The sequence below is a fragment of the Callorhinus ursinus genome, unplaced genomic scaffold (assembly GCF_003265705.2).
Source record: "Callorhinus ursinus isolate GAN/ISIS: 27379988/994484 unplaced genomic scaffold, GSC_fseal_2.0 scaffold10, whole genome shotgun sequence".
NCBI lineage: Eukaryota > Metazoa > Chordata > Mammalia > Carnivora > Otariidae > Callorhinus > Callorhinus ursinus.
In genome coordinates, this window is record NW_027397072.1 from 20,994,980 (window position 1) to 21,016,704 (window position 21,725).

The window sequence follows — 21,725 nt, forward strand, 5'->3', positions numbered from 1 at the left end:
GAAGCCTGGTCAATTAAATCTTCTAATCAAAATAGCCCAGTAAGTAAACACTTTGATGCATCCCCTCCACTCCAAATACACAGCAATAGATAAAATATTTTTTAAATATATTTTTAAATAACTTGGGGTGCCTGGCTGGCTCAGTCGGTAGAGTATGTGACTCTTGATCTCAGGGTTGTTAAGTTCAAGCTCCACGTTGGGTATAGAGATGACTTAAAAATAAAATCTTAAAAATAAATATATATATATATATTTTCTTTTTAATGATTTAAGCAGGCTCAAAAACAAGATAAAACTCCATCTGGATCAGAAACAAAACAGATACACAAAAATGTAAGCAGGACTGAAGCTACAGTCTTGCTGGACGCTGAGTCCAGAAGCAGGTGCATACCTTCTGCAGGGCAAGAGTGACAAAATAAAGGAGGTGGAGAAACAGGAGACATCTGAGCCAGACTCACCGCTTAAAGCCAAGGATGAAGCTGGAGCTGAAAGGAAGCTACAAAATACTGCTGCCAGTCTCTGCCTAGAGCTACGGTTTATGTAATGCTCTAGGCCTAGAAAAGTGGGAAGATAAAAACACAGCCTCATGACCAGGAACTGAACCAAGACATTCACATACTCTGTGAATCGATCTAAAATAGACCCAATTATCTCAAAGAGTAGGACCCCTGACCCACCATTATTATACCTGACTTCTTGACTATGGTCCAAAAAGACAATGGGAACACCTGATATATCTCACAGAGAAGGGTGAGCACAGAAATAAGGAAAACAAAATCAAAAGCACTCACTCTCGAATGAGTCTGTAAATAAAACTTCAAAAGACATAAAGAAATATAATGCTAAGAAAGATGGCCAACAAAATCAACAATTAGAATAAGAATTCATTCCAGATAAAGTTTCATTTTAGAGAACAGTCTGACAAAGACTTATTTTTTAAGTACATTTAGGGTGCGAGGATATACATTTCTTTAATTATTGGGAATGCAAAATTGTACAGCCACTTCGGAAGGCAGTTAGGCAGTTTCTTATAAAGCTAAACTCTTATCATGCAATCCAGCAAAAATGCTCCTATGTACTTACTGAAAAGAGTTGAAAACCTGTGTCCAAACAAAAACCTGAACATGAATATTTAGACATTTCACTCATAATTGCCCAAAACTGGAAGTGACCAAGATGTCCTTCAATAGGTGAATGGTACTGGAATATTACTTAACAATAAAAGAAATAAGTTACCCCGATGTTTATAGCAGTATTATCAATAATAGCCAAACTATGGAAAGAGCCCGAATGTCCATCGACTGATGAATGGATAAAGATGTGGTATATATATTGGAATACCACTCAGCCATCAAAAAGAATGAAATCTTGCCATTTGCAATGACATGGATGGAGTTAGAGTGTATTATGCTAAGCGAAGTCAGTCAGAGAAAGACGAGTACCATATGATTTCACTCATGTGGAATTTAAGAAACAAAATGGATGAATATACGGCGGGGGGGAAGAGAGCGAGGGAAACAAATCATGAGATACTCTTAACTACAGAGAACAAACTGAGGGTTGATGGAGGGAGGTGTGTGGGGGATGGGAAAGAGGGGGCCTGGGTATTAGGGAGGGCACTTGCCATAATGAGCACTGGGTGCTCTATGTAAGTGATGAACCACTGAACTCTACTCCTGAAACCAATATTGAACTGTATGTTAACTAGAATTTAAAAGAAGAAACAAACAAACAAACAATCAAGCCAAGAAAAGACATAGAGGAACTTTAAATGCATATTGCTAAGTGAAAGAGAACAGTCTGAAAGACTACAATACCGTATGATTTCCAACTGTATGTCATTCTGGAAAAGGCAAAACTATAGACACAGTAAAATAATCAGAAGTTATCAGGAGCTCAGGAGGAGGGAGGAAGGAATGCGTAGATGGAACACGGGATTTTTAGGGCAATGAAATTATTTTGACGATAGTGCAATGACATTACATGAAATGTCATGTGCTGACATTAATGATGCATGACATTTTGCATTTGTCAAAATCCACAAAACACAAAGGACACAAAGAGAAGCCTAATATATACTATGAACTTAAATTAATAATAATGTATCAACATTGATTCATCAGTTATAACAAAGGTACTACACTAAAACAAGATGTTAATAACAGGAGAAACTGCAGGTGGAGAAGAAGGGGTATATACTCTCTACTATCTATCCATTTTGGTCATATTCAGTCATGTACATAATTTTTTTTTAAATATCATGGATAGGGGCGCCTGGGTGGTTCAGTGGGTTGGGCGTCTGCCTTCGGCTTGGGTCATGATCCCGGGGTCCTGGGATCGAGCCCTGTGTCAGGCTCTCTGCTCGGTGGGGAGTCTGCTTCTCCCTTTCCTGCTCCCCCTGCTTGTGCTCTCTCTCTCTGAAATAAATAAACAAAAATCTTTAAAAAAAATATCATGGACAGTTCCACTTCCGCGTATATACACAAAAGAACTGAAAACAGGGACTTGAACACCATGTTCATAACAGCAGTATTCACAATAGGCAAAAGGTAGAAACAATCTGTGTCCACTGATAGATGAATAAACAAATGTGTATATACATAAAATGGAAGAGTATTTAGCCTTAAAAAAGGAAGGAAATCCCGACACATGCTACAATATACATGAACTCCAAAGACATGCTAAGTGAAATAAACCAGACAAAAGGACAAATATTGTATGATTCCACTTACATGAGGTACCTGGAGTAGTCACATTCATAGAGACAGAAAGCAGAATGGTGGTTGCCAGGGGCTGAAGGGAGGTGAAAATAAGGAATCAGTGTTTAGTGGGTACAGAGTTTCAGGTGGGGAAGATGAAAAAGTTCCAGACATGGACAGTAGTGATGGTTACACTATAACATATTGTTGGTTACAATATAACATATTGTTATATGAAGGTACTTAATGCCACAAATGTACACTTACAAAGGGCTAAAATGATAAACTGTTGTCATGTATATTTTACAATTTAAAAAAATGAGAAAAGGTGCTGAAAAACTGGTTATCTGAAGTGGAAAAAAAAGTCTCTCTTCATTATCGAATTGGGGAAAAAAAGTTTCTCTTCATTACACCACATAGAAATTCCACATGGAAAGCAAAACTTTTTTTAATTTAAAATTTTTTAAGTTCTATTTATTTAAGCAATCTCTACACCCACTGTGGTACTCAAACTCACAACCCCAGATCAAGAGTGGCACACTCTTCCAACTGAGCCAGCCAAGCACCCCCTTTTTCAGTTTGGAAGAAAATATAGAAATATATAATTCATACACTGGGGTAGAGAAAATTTACTTGAACCAGACACACACAGGGGCACCTGGGTAGCTCAGTTGGTTAAGCGTCTGACTTCGGCTCAGGTCATGATCTTGGGATCCTGGCATTGAGTCCCACGTCAGGCTCCCTGCTCAGCGGGGAGTCGGCTTGTCCTTGTCCATCTCCCTCTCCCTCTGCCCCAGCTCGTGCTTGCTCTCTCTCTCAAACAAATAAATCTTTAAAAACAGAAACAAAAGCAAAAAACTAGACTCGACACAACCTTTTTTTTTAATTTAAGGGAAATTTTTTCATAAATACACATTAAAATTTTAAACTTGCATACAAAGACACTGCTAACCAAGGGGAAAGGCAAGCCTCAACTAGCAGGATGCATCTGCAACACATATATCCATCAAAGAATTAGCATCCAAAGTAACACAACTGTCTGTCCCTCAGTGAATGAAGAATGAAAAAGGGGATTTAAGTAGACACAATTGAACATTACTTAGTATTAAAAAAAAAAAAATGAACCAGATCCACAAGTTCCATGGTTAATCTCCCTGAATTAAAATTTAAAATGTGTACCCCCTTTGCAATTCTACTTCTTTCATTCACTGCAACAATGTCTGAAACGGTAAAGAGCTTAAATGGCCTTTAATGAGGAGACGGTTAAATAAACTATAGTACAATGCACATACCACATAAGAGATCATGTAGTAGTCAAGAAAAATCAGGTAGATACCTATGTTCCAACATGGAAAGATCTCAGACATTTTGGTAAGGGGAAAAAAATGTTGCAGAACAATGTGCAGTATCACATCAATAACTTAAGGGTGGAGGGAAACTGTTTTTTCGGTATTACTTATATACAGATGAAAATGCAAAGGTCTGGAAGGATAACAACAAACTGATAACTGCAATTTCAGTAGAAAAGGGAGTGGACCAAGGGGGCATTTATTCAGTCTGTACTATTTGAGTATTTTATAAGTGTGTGCTCATGAGCCATTTGCAGAGCTGCAGTACACAGCCCCACAGACTGTGCATGAGACAACCCCAGGAGGTACATCTGCAGGGATTCTGCTAGGAATGGTACCCCCTAAAGGTGGGCAATATACATCCTGCACAACTAGACACCACAGCCCTGATGCTTGTATAACTAGAAGTAAATGAGAGGGGACAGACTATAAATCAGCATGAGGGAATTTTCTGGGATGATGTAAATTTCTTTTTTTTTTAAGATTTTATTTATTTATTTGAGAGAGAGAGACACAGCGAGAGAGGGAACACAAGCAGGGGGAGTGGGAGAGGGAGAAGCAGGCTTCCCGCTGAGCAGGGAGCCCAATGTGGGGCTCGATCCCAGGACCCTGGGACCATGACCTGAGCCGAAGGCAGACGCTTAATGACTGAGCCACCCAGGCGCCCCAAAATTTCTACATCCTGATTGGGATAGTGGTTACAAAGTACATATATTTTTCAAAACTCAGACATTTGAGTATTTTATTGTATGTCAACTGCACATCCATAAAGTTGATTTTAAAAGAAATATAAACATGGATATATTATAATATCACTGGGAGAACCTGGAATAAGGCACCCAAAATTACAGGACTAGGGTACCCCAAAACAAGAACTGATGGACTCCTGCTGGTTGTACTCTGAAACAAAAGAGAAATGAACTTAGTTCTTCAAGGCTTACAGAACGAGACCAAATCTGGATTAATATTACCCTTGTTTTTTGGGTGCCTGAGTGGCTCAGTTGGTGAAGCGACTGCCTTCGGCTCAGGTCATGATCCCAGAGTTCCGGGATCGAGTCCCGCATCGGGCTCCCTGCTCAGCAGGGAGTCTGCTTCTCCCTCTGACCTTACGCCCTCTTGTGCTCCCTCTCACTCTCTCTCTCAAATAAATTTAAAAAAAAATCTTTAAAAATACATATATTACCCTTGTTTTTTATAAGTGGACACGAGCGCCCTTAAAAGATTTCTATTAAAGTCATAAAATAAAAGAAAAAAAAGTCATAAAATAAAAGGTAATGGCATTCTATTGGTTTTAGTAGAAAATCTGTCTTCATGCATAGGGAACACTCAAAAACCTTGCTAGCACACCTTCAGCTACGTAACCCTCTCCAAAGGTAATTCCACTTATGTATGATAAAAATCCTCATAGAACTCATAAAAGGTCAAGTTTTAATTTGGCAGACAAAGTAATCCAACAGGCACTGCAACCCCGGGCACTGAAACAGCAGCTGGTAGCTGGAGAGCCCAGAAATCCAACCATGGCAGACCACAGGTAGAATTGCAGCCCTTAGAGCAGAGATACAGTCTCTTACTGCAGATGGAAGATCCAAGAACCCGGATAAAAGAGAAAAAAAAATGTTACCTAGACAAAAGTACTCTTCTTCCTCGAGTGATAGAAAAGAGAAGGGCCAGAATTGGATGATTTGAAGCAATGTCCCAAGAAGTAAGCTCCTGATGGCCAATATGCAATAAAGATGTGGCAGGGTGGTCCCAAAACATCACCACTCCATTACCCTGGCCATTGCTTTAAATTCCCAGACCTAGAAACCTGGGTTACCTTACATGACAAGAAAAAAAAAAAAAGAAGAAGAAGAAAAAGGAGAAGAAGAAAAGAAAGAATATTTCAGGAACAGAGGAAGTCCATCAGCCATCCCTAATACCAAAATAATTAATACTGCTGCGTGTAAAATACAGCAAAACCTTGCTTGGTTCATTCATTCATGCAGTAACTATTTTTTGCCTGACTGCTGGGCCAGGCACTGTTCTTGTCATTGAGGATTTAGCAGTGATAGTCACGGAGCTTAATTCGAGGAGGGAAGGAAGGGAACTTCCTCTTTCCAAATTTCTTCTTCCCTTCTCCCCCTTTAAATGTTAAGCAGAACTGCCTTCAAAACTCTCCCAAATTTCCCCCACAAGCTCCTCTGACTCTTCTGCTTTATCCCCAAACCAAGCAATTTATGGGAAAAGACCTAAAGTGAATGAAGTATGAGGCGAAATTCAATGCCACTTTGTATTCTACACACATACCTTCACTACCAAATTGTTAGCACCTAAATAGCAAATTACGGTTGTGTTTTACACTATTTTGTGGCCCCAGTGCTGACCACGGTTCTCTAACCCAAAGTAGCTTAATCAATAAACGTCTGCTAGAAATGCTGGAAGGTCTTCCTAATCCCAAGGCCTGGCACAGGAATTTAACAGCAAGCATTTGTTAGCTCCATCCTCCCTCCTCGCAGGACACCTTCCTTTCAAAGGTGACCTCGGTGCACAGGTTCACTGTTAGGAGCCTCGGCAAACAGTGTTTGGTGGTGATCTGAAATACATTCCCTTCCCTCTGCCAGGGCCTAACTGCCTCACCTGCCCTCTGCCAGGACCTGCCTCCTTCGCCCCTTCCAGCACCTAACGCACAGCCTCCTCCCAGCGAGCCGGGCTTCAGCAGCATCAGCCCGGCGCTCGCACCCCGGCCCCGCGCCCTGCGGCCACGGTGCGCTCGGGACCCCGGAGACCTCCCCTCCCCGGCCCGGGGCTCAGAGCCCGGCAGTGCCGGCCCGGGGCTCCGCTCCATCCCCTCCGCTCGCCCCTCCAGGGCCGGGCGCGCGGCACCGTCTCCCCCCGCAGCGCGCGCGGTGCAGCGGCCCCGGGTCCCGGAGCCCCAGCCCTGCCGCTCCCGGCCCTGCACCCCCGCAGGCTCCCGAGGTCCTGGCGCTGCGCGGGCTCCTTCCCGCTCCTCGCGGGCGCGAGGCTCCAGCACCCTGCTCCTCTCCTGCAGCCCGCGGCCGGCGCCGCGAACCCCCACCTCACTCACTTCCCGGCCGGAGCTGGGGACGTCGAGAGGGTCTCGGGCGGCCGCAGCCTCCTCCGCCTCCTCCTGCCCGGCCCCGGCGGCTGAGGTGGCGGCGGCGCCCGCTCAGGCCCCGGAGCCGCCCCCGCGGGGAACGTTCTCAGGCGCCCGGCTCGCGCAGTTTCCCCGCCCGGCACGCGCAGCAAGCCCGCCCCCGGCGCGAGGGCGCGAGGGCGCGAGGGCGCAGGGCGGGGGGCGGGCACGCGCCGCCTGCGCGAGCGCGCGGCCGGGGGCGGGGCTTCCGCCGCGCGGAGGAGGGGGCGGGCAAGCGGGCCGAGTTCCCTCCGAACCCCGCCCCCTGCGGCCGAGCACGACCCAGGCGCCCCCCCCACCCCAGCTCCCAGGCTGGCGTGCGGACGCGCAGGGGAAACCTGCCCCCTTCGGGCTGGTCCCGCACGCTGGCGGCGGGCGGCGGAGGTGCGTTTCAATTCCACAGGTATGTGCCGGACAGCTGGATACTAGGCGCGCCGTGACTATAAGGTAAAGAATGCAAAAAACCACCCTTGAATCATTCATCCGCGCCTCGAGCAAGAGATCTTGCCCTGAGGGATTTTTCCGGAAAATTGATTCAACTCAGCGAGCGCTTACTGAGCACCGACTCCGCGCCTACCGCTGTACCAGGTGCTGTGTAGGTACACCGTCACGGTCACGGCCCCTGGTCTCTAGGTGCGCATAATTTAGTGCAAAAGCAGCCGTGTAAACAACCCGGCCTGGTGACCCATGCAAAGCCAAGCCACAAGGAGATGCTATGGGAGGGCAGAGGAGGAAGAGATTACTTCCGCCTGGACCATGTGGAGGGGTTCCTGGAAGAGGTGGCATTTGTGTTGCGCCTGAAAGGAAGAAAAAGAAAGACGTTCTAGGAGAAAAAAAGGAGTGCATCCAAGGCTAGGTAAACAGTCTGGACAAGGGAACTGAGGGGACCCAGGTTCACCATCTCAGCATCAGCTCTTTTGTTTTAATATTATCCATTTCTGATAGAATCCTTTCCAAACTGTGTGAAACGTAGGAGATGATTCGAAATTAGGAACAGCTATGCTTTTCTTTTTTTTTTTTTTTGACGGTTCAAAGGATCATTTTTCTCGCCGTTCTTTAAGGCCCAGATCAGCAGTCCTTTAAGGACAATTGCTGTGTGAGTGCAGGATGGAAGTCCCTAAGCGAAGAGCCCCCAAGCCAGTATGCTTTGCGTCTGGTTTTCACTGCTTTCTGGCACCTTATGGTTAGGCAGATCGCGCCACCTCCTGCTGTCTGCCGGCCTGCCTGCCTTTAGAACAGCCTCTTCTCCTCTCATGTTCCTATTTTTAAACTCCGATGGTGAAGAAAATGCTGGTAACCAACTTTGCTCAGTGAGGGTAAACAGGTTCCTCAAAAAAAGGACATCACCTTTCACACATGAATTTTGGGACTCTTTTGCACACTTAGGAGAATTTTTCACGTGTATGCAGGGTCTTGACTGTGTTCTGAATATGCTGAGATACTCAGAATACAGGCAAGAGACATCTTGTTTATTCATTTACCACTTACTGAGCACCAACTATGTGGGAGGCTTTGAAAGGGTGAAACATTGATCCTACCCTTTGGAGAAAAGATGTGTAAATGAGATAAAATAAATATGTTGATATTGTTTGCTATATTTGCCCTATCGACTGAAACCGAGGTAATTTCAGTATGTGAGCTAGACTATAATAAACTATTCTGGAAATTAACTAAGTACGCTTGTATTAGCATCTCTCCTGTGCCATTCTGTACCTCATCGCTTCCCACACCCTCAGAAAACTCTTCAAACATATTTCGATCGTGCCCCAGCTCTCACTCCCAAAATTATCAACCACTCGTACCTTTTCCTTCACCATCTGCCATTTTCGAGCTTTTCTTGTCCTCAAGAAAAAGAAACACCTCTGTCCCTCTGCATTGTGTTCTAGGTACTGCCTGCTCCCTGTCTGTATTTTCCTGCACAAACGTCCTGAAAGTATTTTGCACTCCTCTCTGCCAACTCAGCAGCTTCTCCCTCATCAACCCACAGCTCTGTAACTTCTGTCCCCACCACATCACTGCACTGCTCAGTCATTAAGGGCTTGCTTAATGCCAAATGCCACAGGCTGTTTTTGAGTCCTTGTATTACTGAGCTCTTGGTGGCATTTGACGACACAAAGCACCCTACTCTTTTTGAAACTCCCTTGGCCTTCACGACATGACTCACCTCCTCACCCCTCTGACCTCTCCTGAGTCTCCTGGGTTCTGTTCTCATCTTTCATTTCACCCCACACGATCTCCCAAAGCCATTCCATCCACTCCCTGTCTTCGTCTGCCACATATACCAGCATCTCCCAAGTGTGTTATCTGGCTCAGACCACTCATCTGAGCTCCACAGACACAAAGCCTGCTGGACTTCTTCACCTGGATGCCCTACAGACACCCCAAGCTCTACATGTCTAAAAGTCTTTAGCGTTACTGTCCACTCAGTTGCCCAGTTTAGAAACCTGGGAGTCATCCTTGATTCCTTCCTTCCCATCCCCACCTCACTCAACAATCCTGTTGATGGTCTCGTTCCTTCCATTCCATATTCCATACTGCATGTCAGAAAAAACTGCAATGTTCCTACTTTCCCTTGCTTCAATACCTTTGTGCTTATTTCTGTCTTAGTTTGGAGTGTCCTTTGAGTACAAGCAAAGAATATCCAACATAGGTGCAGCTGAAGTTCCACATATATTGAAACTTTCTGGAAATAAGAAAATGTAAACCTATATAATGAAAGAGCCTCAGTGTACTTGGGGAAATCATCACAAAATGATCAATTCTAAGAGCCAGCCTCTTAAAACTATTAGACAAAAATAAGAATTTTTCAAAGCCTCAGTGCAAAAAGTTCAAATTACTTAAAAGGGTAAGGACATGGGGCTGCAGTACACTAAAGATGTCTGCAAATTCTTTGTCCCTCCTTTTGATCCAGGCTGGCCCAAATGAATTGCTTGACCAATAGAATGTGTGACGTATACGGGACTTCCAAGTCTAGGTCATAAAAGTCTTAAGAATCCACCTGGGTCTTTGAGAACACTTGCTCTTGAAGCCCTGAGCCACAGTATGAAATATCTAACTCCCATGGGCACCTGGGTGACACAGTTGGTTAAGCATCCGACTCTTGGTTTCGGCTCAGGTCATGATCTCAGGGTCCTGGGATGGAGCCCCGCATCTGGTTCTATGCTCAGCATGGAGTCTGCTTGTGATTCTCTCTCACCCTCCCTTCACCCCTGCCACTTGTGCAGTGTCTCTCTCTAAAATAAAATAAGTAAATCTTTTTAAAAAAATCTAACTCCCTGTGGAGAGGCTCTGAGATGTCATAGAGAGTGAGAGAGGCTAGCTGGCCTTAGCCGACGTGAGTGAAGTCATCATGAATGCTCTATATCAGTTCATCCATCCATCCATCCATCCAGTATCCAGCTGGGTACCACTGAGTGACCCCAGTTGAAGCTATGTGGAACAGAAGAATAATCCAGCCAAACCCCACCCAAATTCCTGACCCCAAAAATTGTGAAATTATAATCATAATAGTCTCACCTTAAACCATTACTTTTCAAGGTAGATTGTTACGGAATCTGGTAACCAAAATATCTGGCATCAGACTTCTCAAGAGCAAAGCAAAGCAATAGTGATGCAGCATTTTCTAAAAACTCAAGCAAAGAAAATGCAAGCTAAGGGATTTTGTATCCACTCATCCACACTGTTTTTCAAGCATTGAACTCTGTAGAAGAAAAAAGCAAACCCTCTTTTTAAAATGCAAGAACTCAAAGAATAATATGCATATAAGCCCATTCTAAGTATTTACTAAAGCAGGGGTCAGCACACTTTTTCTAAAGCACCAGACAGCAAATGTTTGGGGTTTGCAGATCTAATATTCAACTCTGCCATTGAAGCACAAAAGCCTCCATAGATATATACAAAGAGTGAGTGTGGCTTTGTCCCAAATAAACTGCATTTACAAAAATAGGCAGCCAGGGGCGCCAGGGTGGCTCAGTTGGTTAAGCGTCTGACTCTTGGTTTTGGCTCAGGTTGTGATTTACCGGTGGAGAGATCGAGCCCCACATTGGGCTTCCTGCACAGCAGGGAGTCTGCTTCTCTCCCTCACCCTCTGCCCCTTCTCTCTCTAAAACAAATAAATAAAATCTTCAAAAAAAAAAAATAGGCAGCCAACTTGATTTGACCCATGGGTTGCAGTTTGTCACTCCTATGCTAGATGAAAAGAAATAGAGAAAGTTACTTCTCCCAAAAAAACACAAGACCCATATGATTTAAGAAAATAACATACTGGGGCGCCTGGGTGGCTCAGTCGTTGGGCATCTGCCTTCGGCTCAGATTATGATCCCAGGGTCCTGGGATTGAGCCCCGCATCGGGCTCCCTGCTCCACGGGAAGCCAGCTTCTCCCTCTCCCACTCCCCTGCTTGTGTTCCCTCTCTCACTGTGTCTCTCTCTGTCAAATAAATAAAGAAAAGAGAAGAAGAAAATAACATTCAGTGACCAAGTAGGGTTTTATATTAGTCTGCTAGACCTACCATAACAAAGTACCGCAGATTGACCTAAAGAATAGAAATTTATGGGACACCTGGGTGGCTTAGTCGGTTAAGCATCTGCCTTCGACTCGGGTCATGATCCCAGGATCCTTGGATCAAGCCCCGCGTCGGGCTCCCTGCTCAGCAGGGAGCCTGCTTCTCCCTCTGCCCTGCCGCTCCCCCTGCTTGTGTGCTTGCTCTCTCTCTCTCTCTCTGACAAATAAATAAATAAAATCTTTAAAAAAAAATAAAGAATAGAAATTTATTTCCTCACAGTTCTGGAGGCTAAAAGTCCAATATGAAAGTGCCAGAAGGATTGGTTTCTTCTGAGGCCTCTCTCCTTGGCTTGTAGATAGCCTCCTCCTCCCTGTGTCTTCACATGGTCCTCACTGTATACTGTGAGTGTCTGTCCTAGGTCCTAGGGATACTAGTCATAGTGAAGTAGGGCCCACCCTAATGACCTCATTTTATTTTTTTATTATTTATTTACTTACTTATGTGTTTATTAGTAATCTCTACACCCAATGTGGGACTTGAACTCATGACCCCAAGATCAAGAGCCGCGTGCTCCTCCAACTGAGCCAGCCAGGTGCCCCCTAATGACCTCATTTTAACATAATTATCTCTTTCAAGATCCTATCTTTAAATACAGTCACACTCAGTACTGAATAGGACTTCAACAACCTAAGTATAAAGGCTAAAACTGTAAAACTCTTAGAAGAAAACATAGGTGTAAATCTTTGTCACCTTGGCAAAGCCTCTTTAGATACACACACAGGCACAAATGACGAAAAAGTAGATAAATTTGACTTTATCAAAATTACATACCTTTGTGCATCAAAGGACACCATGAACAATGCAAAGACAGCCTACAGGATGGGAGTAAATATTTCCCAATAATATACATGCTAAGGGACTTATATTGGGAATATATGAACAACACAATTATAACACAGATAACTCAGTTGAAAAATAAGAAAAGGATTTGAACAGACTTTCCTTCCAAGAAGATATATATATATATATATCTGGCCAATAAGCACGTGTAAAGATGTTCAACATAAGAGCTCTTAGTGGAATGTAGATCAAAAACATGAGATACCACTTCACTCCCACTGGGATGGCTCCCAAAAAAATCACAGACAATAGCAAGTGTTGGTGAGGATGTGAAGAAACTGGAACCTTGATACATAGCTGGTGGGAATGTAAAAAGGTGCAACTGTTTCAGAAAACAGCTTGGCAGTCCTTGGAACGTTAGAATAACATTATCATATGCCCTAGCAATTCTATTTCTAGGTATATACCCCAAGAGACTTGAAAATATATGCCCATACAACAACCTATACACAAATGTTCACAGTCTTATTCATAACAGCCAAAAAGTGAAAAGGACCCCAAACTCCATCACCTGATAAATGGATAAACAAAATGTGGTACATCCACCCATATGATGGAATAGTATTTAGCAATAAAAAAGAACAGAGGAGGGGCGCCTGGGTGGCTCAGTCAGCTAAGCGGCCAGCTCTTGATTTCTGCTCAGGTCGTGATCTCAGGCTCGTGAAATTGAGCCCCACCTTGGGCTCTGTGCTGGGCGTGGAGCCTGCTTAGGATTCTCTCTTTCTCTCCCTCTCCCACTCCCTCTCCCACTCCCTCCCCCACCCACCCCATCCGGTGCATACATGCACGCTCTCTTTCTCTTAAAAAACAAGACAGAATGCAACACATTCTATAACATGGAAGAAACTTGAAAACATGCCAAGTGAAAGAAGCCAGTCACATAAGACCAAATATTATATGATTCTATTTATATGGGATATACAGAATAGACAAATCGACAGAGACAGAAAGTAGGTTGGTGGCTGGTAGTTGGCAGGAGGGGTTGGAGGGATTAGGAAAGAACTGCTAACAGGTATGGGATTACTTTTTGAGTTGATGGAAATGTTCTAAAATGATTGTGGTGACGAGTACACAAGTCTGTGATTATACTAAAACCACCAAATGGTATGCTTTAAATGGGTGAATTGAAAGGTATATGAATTATGTCTCAGTAAATCTGGTTCTTTGAAAAAAGAAAACTATAAGATGATCCTGAAAGACGCAAAAGTATACTTGAAGGAGACATCCTTTAGTTTTGGTTAAAAGAGCACAACATCGTTGAGATGACAGTTTTCCTTATGTTAATTTATAAATTTAATATGATTCTCCCAAAATAGAAACAAGTTTTTTCTTGTTTTCTGGAGCTAGACAAATTGATACCAAAGTTCTTGTGGAAAAGTAAACACTCAGGAACAGCTAATGGAACACTGAAAAGAGATATGAGAGAAGACTAGCTCTAATAAATATCAAAACTTACTATGCAGCCTCTTGACTGAAAACAGGGTGATTTTGGCACATGAATAGGCAGCCAATGTAACCGAGTAGAAGGTACAGAAATCAGTCCAACTGCATATGAATTCTAGTATATGAGAAGCAATCAAACGGCTGAGACAAAGAAGGACTTTTAATTATGGTGTTGGGACGTCTGTCCAGCCATACACAGCCTCACTCTGCTGCTGAGGTTATGGGGAGAAAAATATTACCTTTCTTTTTTTTTCTAAGATTTTTTTTTAAAGATTTTATTTATTTATTTGACACAGAGAGAGAGAGACAGCGAGAGAGGGAACACAAGCAGGGGGCGGGGGAGAGGGAGAAGCAGGCTTCCGGTGGAGCAGGGAGCCCGATGCGGGGCTCAATGGGATCATGACCTGAGCCAGAGGCAGACGCTTAACAACAGAGCCACCCAGGCGCCCCTCTAAGATTATTTATGAGAGAGAGAGAGAGAGAGAATGGCAGGGAGAGGAGGGAGGGGCAGAGGGAGAGGGAGAGAGAGTTTTAAGCAGACTCCCTGCTGAGTGCAGGGCCAGATGCAGGGCTCAATCCCATGACCTTGAGATCATGACCCTGACACCGCAACTGTGAGATCACAACCTGAGCCAAAACCAAGAGTCAGATCTTAACCGACTGCTCCACCCAGGTGCCTCTGTGTATTTACCTTTCAACCTAGCTCTCCAACTTCTAGGAACTTGTCCTAAAGATATCTCCAGAAATAACACGTACACCTACATATGTACGCTTCTTCATTGTACCATTATTTGTATTTGCAGAATATTGGAAGCTACCTAAATGTCCAAATGGAGAACACTGGTTGAATAACTTATAATTGACTCCTAGGAAGCAATAAAAAGGAATGAGGAATATCTTTATGAACTGATTCATAGTAATTTCCCGGGTATATTATTAAGTTTGAAAAGCAAAGTACAAAAGCAAATGTATAGTATGTTACCTTCTGTAAAATAAAGATAAGAAATAAGAAAATAAAATGGATTTGCTTCTTTTAGTAAAAGATCATCACAAGAAAAATAAACGGAAAAGAATGAAATTGGTTGCCTATAAGGAGTTGGGTGAGGGAACAGGCAGAAAGGAAGAGAGGGAGAGACAATTTTGAGGATATCTTTTGGGATAGTTTTGGCTTTGGAAACATGTTAATGTTATATACATTCAAAAATAAAATTAAGGGGCACATGACTGGCTCAGTCGGAGGAGCATGCGACTCTTGATCCCGGGTTCATGAGTTCGAGCCCCGTGTGGAGTGTAGAGATTATTTAAATAAATAAAACTTCTAAAAATCATAATAAAATTAAACCAACATGCATAAGAAAAAATTAAAAACCTGTAACTAGATGCAAACAGAAACAAACCCAATTGTGTGTCAAATGAATGACATAACCACATGAAGAGGGAAAAAGAAGTAAACCAAGAAATTTTGTGTATAGTACTTAGATATACCTTCAGTTGAATGCAAACTATAAGCTGGGGAAAAAAGAATACCAGGAAAAGATGAAACATAGTGGCCAATAAACAATTTAAAATATTATCTTTATTGCTAATATTTACAAATTAAATTAGCAAAATATTTAATATTTAATGTCCAGTGTTAAAGAGTTTTTTGAAGACATATAAATTATAGAACCTTTCTTTAAAATGATTTGGAAATATATATCAATATTTTTTAATATTGATATCCTTTGACCCAGAAATCCAAATTCTTGAAGCTTCTTTGACAAATACATTTAGTGATGTGTAATTATGTTTATGCATTAGGATATCTTATCAGAATTACTTCTAAAAATTAAAATTGAAAAAAAAACAGGTATAAAACTTCGATTAAATTACAAGATATCCATGAGAGAGAAGATGTCACTGCCATGAAAATGATAGTATAAAAGAATTTTTTTTTTTTAGGATTTTATTTATTTGACAGAGAGAGACACAGTGAGAGAGGGAACACAAGCAGGGGGAGTGGCAGAGGGAGAAGCAGGCTCCCTGCTGAGCAAGGAGCCCAATGCGGGGCTTGATCCCAGGACTCCGGGATCATGACCTGAGCCGAAGGCAGCCGCTTAATGACTGAGCCACCCAGGCGCCCCTAAAAGAATGTTTTATGTCATAGAAGAGTATAAAATGATATGTGAGTACAATTCAAATTTTGCTTAAAAATATTTGTGAGATGGGCGCCTGGGTAGCTCAGTTGGTTAAGTGTCTGCCTTCGGCTCAGGTCATGACTCCACGGTCCTGCTTAGCAGGAAGCCTGCTTCTCCCTCTTCCACTCCCCTGCTTGTGTTCCCTCTCTCACTGTGTCTCTCTCTGTCAAATAAATAAATAAAATATTAAAAAATATATATTTGTGGGACGCCTGGGTGGCTCAGTTGGTTAAGCGACTGCCTTTGGCTCAGGTCATGATCCTGGAGTCCCGGGATCGAGTCCCGCATCGGGCTCCAGTCCCGCATCGGGCTCCCTGCTCGGCGGGGAGTCTGCTTCTCCCTCTGACCCTCTTCCCTCTCGTGCTCTCTGTCTCTCATTCTCTCTCTCTCTCTCAAATAAATAAATAAAAATCTTTAAAAAAATAAAATAAAAAAATATATTTGTGAGAGATAAACAACCTCTAGCGGAAAAGTTTCAAAAATATAAGCAGACATTTTATAGGAGGGTAAACACATATGGCAAGTAAACGCATGAAAAGATCCTCAAGTTCATTAGTATTCAGGAAAATGCAAATTAATACTACAATATTATAAACCTACTAGAAAGGCAAAAGTTTTAAAGTCTGACGATTACAAATGTCGGACAGGAGGCTGATCAGTTGGAAACATACTTTATAGCCAAAGATTTCACCCCAAAGACACTCTCGACACATGTACAAGCGATGCTTACAGTGACAAAATACTAAGAACAATCCAAGTGACCAGCAAGAGATGAATGAACACATAAACCATGTGCATCTCTACAACGGAAATACTGAATAGCTGTCACAACGAATGAACTCGATCTACACAACACAGCATGGATAAAGTGAACCAATGTGTTTTTTGAGTGAAGAAAAGCAAGAGATGTGTGATTAGAGCATGATACCATTTTTATAAAGTTTAAAATCAAGTAAACCCACACAATTTATAAAATCACTTTTATAAAGCAAGGGAATAATAAACCCAGACTCTGAGAAAATAGTTACCCCATGGGAGGAAAGCTGGGAGAGCACTTAGGCAAATGACAATTATTGCCAATTATTCATACTGTTTTGCTTCTTGGTGTTTGTGTTAAAAAAGATAGAGAGAAAGAGTTTTATAGGGGTGTGTGTGTGTGTGTGTGTGTGTGTGTGTGTGTGTGTGTGTTGTGCTTCCTGAAGAAAAGACCGGAAGAATAGAAACCAAAATATTAGCAGAGATTATCTCTGGGAGGTAGGATTAGGAGTGTTTTTAATTTTCTTTGTAGTTGTTTATATTTTCCAACAGTCTTAAATGAATATGCACTTTTTTGAAAACAAGAAAAAATATTTTTCAAAATCTATTATTAGAACCTGTCCCATTTGCACTCTGCAGTCTGAACATCCAAGTCTTAATTTCCATGGTTATAAATGATCCGAGGAAGAGATATGCAGTGGAGTCGCCAAGGTCATCTGTGACACCAAGTTTGGCCAGGTAGCGAGCTTACAGTGATAGAAATAAAGCGGCAGAAGGATGTTAGGGAGCTGCGTGGGAGGGCAGACACCTACCTGCTGAGCGTCAGTGTGGGCAACAAGAAGGTAATAGCAGCTCAAGGAAAATAATTTAATGAACCTGAAAACCATTTCTTAAAGTTATGAATCCACTGCCCTGCCCTTCACCCCGCCCCCCACCAAAAGTCCCTGATGACATGCAGATAAGAATCCTGGACACAAAATATCACAATCCCATCCTTGTATCAAATTATAGTAAACGGACACCATAATGTGTGTCATTCTGTTCTCTGGCACTTACAGAGGATACAACGGGACTGGAAAGGGTTCGACAGAGAGTAATTAAAATGACAAGCAAAAAGAGTGTTCTTTACATGATGACAAACAAAAACCAAACACTGGCCTTCAGAGGAAGACCAGGGCTTAAAGGTGATATGCCAAAGGCGTACAGAGTCGGAAAGATGCGGTCACCGAATCTTCTATACCAGCAGTTGGTGGCTGATGGTGGTTGAAAGAGGCAAATTTGGAAGAGATAAATAGGAACTGCTATTTTGCACTGTGGGTAGCAATGTGGAAATCCTCCCCACCCCCACCACCCCTGGAGGCTGAATCATTCGTTCTCAGTCTTGTCCAAAAATCACTGGTTCTCAGTCTTGTCCAAACATGAAATGAAGATGGCCCAGGAGACCGACTGGGAGGCTGGATGGGGACAGGACCGCCAGGAAGAGAGACAGTACTGAGACAGGGGTAGTCTCACCCTCCATAATGTCTTGTGAGGTCTGAGAGTCTGTGACAAATTGCATGGAAAACCTTACGAATGACTCTTCCCCCTAAGCGGCCTGAGGTGACCTCTGAAAATGGTTCGCTATTCGCTTGACCCAGAAAACCCTACGAAACCATGTAAATCAAGAGGTTCAAATCTTCGTGTTCACTTTAAGAACACACGTGAAACTGCCCAGGCCATCAAGGGTATGCATATCCGAAAAGCCACCAAGTATCTGAAAGACGTCACTTTACAGAAGCAGTGTGTGCCATTCCGTCGCTACAAGGGTGGAGTTGGTAGGTGTGCCCAGGCCAAACAGTGGGGCTGGACACAGGGTCGGTGGCCCAAGAAGAGTGCTGAATTTTTACTGCACATGCTTAAAAATGCAGAGAGTAATGCTGAACTTAAGGGTTTAGATGTTGATTCTCTGGTCATTGAGCACATCCAGGTGAACAAAGCCCCCAAGATGTGGCACAGAACGTACAGGGCTCGTGGTCGGATTAACCCATACATGAGCTCTCCCTGCCACATTGAGATGATCCTTACTGAAAAAGAGCAGATTGTTCCTAAACCAGAAGAGGAGGTTGCACAGAAGAAAAAGATATCCCAGAAGAAACTGAAGAAACAAAAACTTATGGCCCGGGAGTAAATTCTGCAGAATAAATGCAAATAAAAATAAAAAGAGAATGTTGGTGGCCTTTTATTATTAAACATATTTCAAGTAAAAAAAAAAAAAAACCTTACGAATGAAACTTTCTGAGATTTACATTATGGACAGCAGTTGTGCTTCTCAACAAAACTGTCCTTGGGTGTCAAGCTCAAGATTATAGTGGACCCGAACAGACAGCTACACTGAGCCACTAGGGTATTTTCTGCGTGCTGATGGTCACAGGAGGATCTCCCATTCTGCCATACTGTGGAAAGCTCAGGAGGCCAGAGCCTAAAAGATACACTGAAGATCCTCGAGAATTCCCCCAGGAGGGGCACCTGGGTGTCTCAGTCGGTTAAGCATCCGACCCTTGGTTTCAGCTCAGGTCATGGTCTCAGGGTCCTGAGATCGAGCCCCACATTGGGCTCCACACTCAGCAGGGAGTCTGCTTGTCTCTCTCCCTCCACTCCTCCCCCTGCTCTCTCCCTCCCTCTCTCTCATAAATAAATAAAATCTATAGAAAATAAAAGAATTCCCCCAGGAAGGCAAGCCAGAGGCCACAGAATCCAAGGGAAGGTATCTCCTAGGTTTTGCTGGTATACCAAGACTAATTTTTTTAAAAGATTTTATTTATTTATTTGCCAGAGAGAGAGAGAACACAAGCAGGAGTGAGCGGCAGGCAGAGGGAGAAGCAGGTTCCTTGCCGAGCAAGGAGCCTGATGTGGGGCTCGATCCCAGGACCCCAGAACCATGACCTGAGCTGAAGGCAGATGCTCAACCAACTGAACCACCCAGGCATCCCCAAAGGCTAATTATTTATGTGGTATTTTCAGACACCTCAAAAGATCAACAAATTCTATGTTGACTAAACTTTCTAAAGTGGCTCAAGATTAGTAAATCCAGCTGTTTTCAATCTGGCTGCATACCAATCACCTGGCATGCTTTTAAAAAAAATCCCTCCATCTGTGTTATAATGAGCACTGGGTATTGTATGTGTTATAATGAGCACTGGGTATTATATAAGACTGATGAATCACAGACCTGTACCCCTGAAACAAATAATACCTTATATGTTAATTGAATTTAAATTAAAATTAATTAGTTAATTAATTAAAAAAGAAATCCCTCCGTCTCAGGCCCACCCTAGATGAACTGAATTTTTTTTAAAGTGCCTGCAAGTGAGACCATGTGTAGCCGAAGTGGAGAAGCACTGAGCTTCTCCATTTGTTAAAGTTAATTATTTGAAGAGGTTCTGATTGTAGGAGGAGGGCAAAGGGCCTCTGTGGACCAGCTCAGCGGAAGGAGGAAGACAACCCCACCAGATCTCCAGTGCCCACGCAGGCCCAAGTGCACCCCCGGCTGTTCCCGTGTGGGTGACTGGGGCAGGTGTGCTGAGCTGCTTTATATGCCAGAATGTCGCCTTGGACATCGGAAGGTTCTTCAGGTCCCTGTGACCATGGGAGGGAGAAAGCGAAGAGAGCTACGCAGGTGCATTCCTCTTCTGCGCCCTGCTTCTGGGCCCCTCTCTAGAACTAGAAAGAAGGACGCGTGAGCCCAGCAAGCCCGAGAACAAGAACGCGCTTCCTGGTCACCTGTATTGAGCTGTACTGTCTTTTCTCTCTCCTCACCGTTCTCTGGTCTCCTTGTCTAGCAGTTAGCCTCTCCTGCTCCATGCCTCGGCACATTTATGTTCCTCATCTCAGCATTTCGGAGCTCAGCCCGTGAAGGCCTCTTCTCGTTCCCCGCCATGAATTCTTCTAGGGCCTGGGTCACGGCTGCTGAGCGCCTCTCTGGGCCTCATCAGGGGCCCCTGTGCCTTAATTTCATGTCCTATTAAGGGTGCTTCCAGTATGGGTTAGAACCACAGTGTGCCCAGAAAAGTTCCTCCTTTTTCTCTCATTGGGATGTTTCCACTTTTTGCAAAGATGCAGGAGCAAAGAGCCCAAATTGCAGAGAGGAAAGCAGTTACCCGTTGGAACTGGGGAACACAGGGAGAGCCAAGCAGCCTCCCACCTCCTTTATTTCTCCCTTCTTTAATGGCCCCGAATGCAAAACCACTGGAGGGTGAGGCCAACTCCAGAAAAAAACTGCACCCACAGAGGCAACCTCAGGTACCCAGAGGACACCCACTGGGTACAGTTTGATTTGCTGAGGCTTTTTTTTTTTTAAGTTTTTTTTTAAAGATTTTATTTATTTATTTGACAGAGACATAGCAAGAGAGGGAACACAGGCAGGGGGAGTGAGAGAAAGAGGGAGAAGCAGGCTTCCCGCCGAGCAGGGAGCCTGATGCGGGGCTCGATCCCAGGACTCTGGGATCATGACGTGAGCCGAAGGCACACACTTAATGACTGAGCCACCCAGGTGCCCCTGCTGAGGCTTTTAGACGCATATCTGGCACTCCACTTATCTTCCCAACCTTTTTTGTTTCCCGCCTCTGGATCTGCTTACTCTCGGCCACACATTGAGTGCTAATTTCCTACACCTCATTCATTTGACCTCAGACCTTCACAGACACTAATACTAGATCATCCTCTATTGTCTGCACCAATATCCGTCCATACCCTGTTTCCAGATCCAACACAAACTTTGCCTTCTCCA

General features: G+C 43.6%; 1 protein-coding gene across 18 annotated transcripts in view; it reads right to left on the minus strand.

Moving 5' to 3' along the window:
• DTNB (dystrobrevin beta) overlaps nucleotides 1-7,298 on the minus strand; it is a 217,428-nt gene extending 210,130 nt beyond the window's left edge. For 8 of the 18 annotated variants that reach the window (XM_073897095.1, XM_073897094.1, XM_073897102.1 and 5 more), the window contains exons 1-2: nucleotides 7,113-7,296; nucleotides 5,670-5,864 (exon numbers count right to left, since the gene is read on the minus strand). In XM_073897095.1, coding sequence (XP_073753196.1) covers nucleotides 5,670-5,806 — 137 coding nt within the window. In that variant the 5' untranslated portion in view covers nucleotides 5,807-5,864; nucleotides 7,113-7,296. Of the gene's footprint in view, nucleotides 1-5,669; nucleotides 5,865-7,112 lie in introns of all 18 variants that reach the window. The other 10 variants (XM_073897104.1, XM_073897100.1, XM_073897103.1 and 7 more) reach the window with 5 other exon arrangements.
• Nucleotides 7,299-21,725: the final 14,427 nt, after the last annotated feature.